At 37.0% G+C, this 4684-nt stretch overlaps 1 protein-coding gene and 1 non-coding gene across 4 annotated transcripts in view; both read left to right on the forward strand.

Moving 5' to 3' along the window:
* Window positions 1-4684, forward strand: part of CPSF3 (cleavage and polyadenylation specific factor 3) — a 35752-nt gene that overhangs the window by 13769 nt on the left and 17299 nt on the right. For all 3 annotated transcript variants that reach the window (XM_011365115.2, XM_011365114.2, XM_023533586.1), the window contains 3 exons: window positions 1065-1240; window positions 2217-2375; window positions 3321-3467. In XM_011365115.2, coding sequence (XP_011363417.1) covers window positions 1065-1240; window positions 2217-2375; window positions 3321-3467 — 482 coding nt within the window. The remainder of the gene's footprint in view (window positions 1-1064; window positions 1241-2216; window positions 2376-3320; window positions 3468-4684) is intronic.
* Window positions 4466-4588, forward strand: LOC111743027. The gene has a single exon (XR_002781565.1). It is a non-coding gene; the product is annotated as a small nucleolar RNA SNORA54 (small nucleolar RNA).

Below are 4684 nucleotides of genomic sequence, written 5' to 3' on the forward strand. Positions count from 1 at the left end.
ACATGACTGACCTTGGACAAGTTATTTGAGTTTTTTAAAATATTTAAAATTTGTTCATAAAAATACACAAAATGTAAGCGATTGTGATGTGATGTCGGGATGTAATATACTTTGCAAGGTATTTGAGAAGTAAGAACATATATAAAAACTTTGACACAACTAAAAATTTTAGTTACATCTAAAAAAACAAAGCATAAATAGATAAACCAGAGGGCAAAGAAGGAAATATCATGATGGGAAAAGTCCTTATCTTTATATAGAGTCCCCACTTGTAGATCAGGTAGAAAAATAACATTCCCATACCATTCAACCTTTTTTTACTTTCAGTTTCATAGTCTATAAAATGGAGATAAGTTTTCATAAGGTGGTTTTGAAAATTAGAAATAATAAATGTAAATTGTATATAGGCTTTTAATACATTTCCTAAATACAAGTGCACCTAGTAGAAGAAATGATATGTTTGGCCATACTACCCTTATAATATTTTGGGATTTAATGAGGGTTTCTCTAAATATCAACTTTCCTTCAAAAGTATATTGCCCACTGTTTTGATTATCAGAAACCGGTTAGCAGTTTTTAGAAAATAAAGTCACAGAGTAATTTTTTTTTTTAAGTGTTCAAAATAGATTTTAATTCATTTGGCAGTCCTATTTTGTAATTAGCCAAGTCTTGTTATAAAACTAATTTCGATAAGTCTATTTGAAATATTAATAATGCATTTCTATTTAAAACCATCACAGAATTCTGTGTCTCTCTGGGGTAATAAGTTATGGTCTCCTATTCAGAGTGAACTTCTACTGAATCATTTTTAAACGCTTCCACATCTCAGGACCATGGTCACAGCATTCTTTTTAGGTCATGTATAAGTATTTAAAGATAAGTTTTGGTTTTATAAGTTTAAATTTGTAAGACCACGTTAATTTTTCTCAACCTCTTTAAAATATAGGTATATGCTTTAACTTCTTGCTTGTCTGAATTTTAAAAAAATTATATGTGTCATTTGTTATTTGAACTATTTTCCCCACATAATAAAATCACACTTGTTTCTCGTAAAATCTCTCTAGATGAGTACTGGCAGAATCACCCAGAACTCCATGATATTCCGATATACTATGCGTCGTCTTTGGCCAAGAAGTGTATGGCAGTGTACCAGACATATGTAAATGCCATGAATGACAAAATCCGCAAACAGATCAACATCAATAATCCCTTTGTTTTCAAACATATAAGTAACCTCAAGGTGAGTGTTTGCAGGAGAGGGATGAAGGATGGCTGAAACACGAGGAAGTCGCAGCGGGAGATGCCTGTCATTGGTTCTGCGGCTGAATCCTTGCTGGTCTTACCTTTTCTCTAACAGGCATCACTTTTCTGAAAGAAATTTAAAAATTACCAACTGGCATTCTTCTTTGCTTAAGTGTGTTTTGCCACTTCTTCCCAGTCTCCATACATTCTCAGTATTTACGGTTGCTAATAACTTGAATCTCCTTGCCGTAGAAATAAGTCCTCATGAGAAGAATATCTTGTTATGTTTTTTTATTCTTACTCGAAAACCAAATCATCTTTGATGATTAGCACTGCAAATTCTATATGAAAATTTTCATGTTTACTTTTCTAGAGCAGTCAATAAAGTCTGATTTCTTTAATTAAAAATATCGTTTCATTCAAACTAATGCTCTAATCATAGTAAAATAATGCCCAAAATAATTCAAGTTATAGTCTTCCAATTATAAATAGACTCTGTTCATAAAATATTATTTTTTAAGTTAATTGCCTAGGAATTGAGCCAAGTTTTCCCTAGAAACAATGTTAAATTTTCTGGTTAGATTTCTAGGCCAGCTCAAAATACCACGAAGTATGCAAAGCCATTGCGAGTCTTTGGGGAAATTCAGAGTTCTATTTTGGATGGATAGAAGCCCTTTTGACTCTTCCTTTTAATTTCTGCCTTTATGCTGGGCACTGAAAATGGTCCTCATGGTCCCCTGGCTACCAGTACAAGGTCAATGTGAACTAACTGCTTTTTGTCACTTTATAGCATTCCTAGCCAGGACTGTTTAGGAAGTTGGAAATTAGACTAAGTGTTTGCTAGTCTTGTCAAGGCCCTTTCAGTTGTGTGATCAATTTTTACTACCTCACTTTTTGTGACTCTTTAAAAATAAGGAAAGCTTTGTCAAACTTTGGTATCTAACATGCTTTTACCCTTCCTTGTTCTCTCTCAGAGCATGGATCATTTTGATGACATTGGTCCCAGTGTCGTAATGGCCTCCCCAGGCATGATGCAAAGTGGCTTATCCAGAGAGCTCTTTGAAAGCTGGTGTACTGACAAGAGGAATGGTGTCATTATAGCAGGGTACTGTGTAGAAGGGACACTTGCCAAGGTCAGTCATAGTCTTAGACTGTTGTGTTACCTCTAATCACAGTCGCAGGGGCGGCAGTATTCTCAGTTTCTCATCGAGGTACTTCATTAAATTGTACAGGTTTTAATGTTTAAAAATGAGAATGGGAGTAGGTAGCTGGAGCTGTTCATGAGGCGGAGGAATTAAAGCAGGTGCTGAACGCACAGGCAGATCCACAGGCGATTGGTCAGCACAAGTCTGAGAAGCACTTATCCAGCTGCAGTAAAAATGGAAAGGAACCCATTTGAGAAGAACACGTGGAAACCCTCATCCGATGAAGAAGAGACTGCTAACAAGTAGTCTCTTGAAAAGCTGTAGATTGTGTTTGGGCCGATTGCCCATCTTCCTGCTGCTACAAAATGGTTGATACCTCTGGGAGGTAGGCGTTGATGTGCAAAACCTTAGGGGCAGATTCTGAACATCCGAGCATCGCGTTATTCTTATCTATTCTTATCGAAGACTTCTATATGTTATTTTTTTAAATGCATTATGATTGCCTGTTTTGATCCTCTTTATTACTTTATCTTATTTTAAGTCATTTAGACAGTTGGTTATGTATTTAAAATAGACTTCCTGAATAGAAATACCACGGTCTTTTATATAAATCTTCTTAATTGGAAAGTGACTTTTTAGAGCAAGAGAATAGTTGTGAATACAGATTTGCCTTTCTAACCATAAGAATTATAATTTTTTACTTCTAGCACTAAATATATTGAATTTTACTTAATCTGCTTTTCGGATTTAATGTCTGCTTGATAGAGAAAATAAGTATTTGGTATTTACTAAGTCAACAATGTTGGGATGATTTTTATGCTTCAGGTCCTAAATTTAACATGAGTTCAGGGCTGCATGAAAAAGCAGAAAATGTACCTTTTCGTTTGTAATTGCATAGTTTATTTGTTTCATTATTTTTCTTGTTTTTAACAGCATATCATGTCTGAACCCGAAGAAATCACTACCATGTCTGGACAGAAGTTACCACTGAAAATGTCCGTTGATTACATTTCTTTCTCTGCTCACACAGATTACCAGCAAACCAGTGAATTTATTCGTGCTTTGAAACCGCCTCATGTGGTTAGTCTTATGAATTTTACTTATAGTGTTAAAGCTGGGGGAAAAGTATACCCATGAAACTGCATAGCTGGTTCTCAAATCAGTCACCACCTTCTGCTAATGTAGCACTTTAAACACAGTGCCTGCACTTGCACTTGGACCTGACCTTCATAGCTCCCCTTTGAGTTAGGCAAGCTGTGTGCTATCATTTCTCCGTTTACACGGGTCACCTGTTCAGATCTACCAGCCCAGACTCCATTGTCCTTTCTGTTATTTTCTGATGCCCTCCCCAATAACTTAAGAGCATAGGCCTTACAATGGGGCTGTACTGAAGTCTCCATCCCTTACTTGCTGTGTTATCATGGACAAGTTACAGAACTGCTCTGACCTCATTTGTAAGTAGGGATAATACCTTCTGGGGTTGTTGTGAGGACTAAATGAGAACATATAGCTAAAGCACAAATTCAGTGTCTGGTGTGTGGTAGGTGTTTAATAACGTGGAGAAAAGAGAAAGACAAGTCATTTATGGTAAGAGTTAAAGGTGCAGATAGGTATGAAATACATAGCTCCTTATTGATGTGATTTCATATTTTTAAGTTTCAAGTAATTATGAAAGTAATTTTATTTTGATGGGATTAGACAGAGGGATAAGCTAGAATAAATAAATAAATATTTTATACACACACACACACACACACACATATTTTATTTTTTTTTCCCCATCTTTAATTCCCACCCCCCACTTCCACCCCTGACCTATGGATGTTGCCATTTCCCCTTAAGAACTGGATCTCTGAAGGCAGGGCGTCTCCCACACACTCACGGCGTGCACACGGGGCCTGGCGCACCCAGGGTATGGTCCGTGGCTCCACCTGGGGCACAAACCCAGGACCTTCTTTGTGTAAAGCAGATGGCTAACCACTATGGCTAACCACTAACCACTATGGAGCCACCCCCATATATATATTTTTTAATTAGAGGGACATTGATGGTTCATCTGTCTTTAGAAAACAGACGGAGAGCACTGTTCGTGACCTGTTACTCGGGCAGTGGCTGACGGGTTCCATTCCACTGGGACAGCAGTTCCCATGACACTTGTCTGACTGACTGGTGGCTCTCAGTCTCAGGTCTTGGAGACAAAGTTCCGGGCGGAGGGGGAGAAAACAGATGAAGTACCCTTTCTGAATGTGTTGAAAAGTAGTTTAGAGGAAATGGCATTTTGTTGATTTTTTTTTTTT

The sequence above is a fragment of the Pteropus vampyrus genome, unplaced genomic scaffold, assembly GCF_000151845.1.
Source record: "Pteropus vampyrus isolate Shadow unplaced genomic scaffold, Pvam_2.0 Scaffold105, whole genome shotgun sequence".
NCBI lineage: Eukaryota > Metazoa > Chordata > Mammalia > Chiroptera > Pteropodidae > Pteropus > Pteropus vampyrus.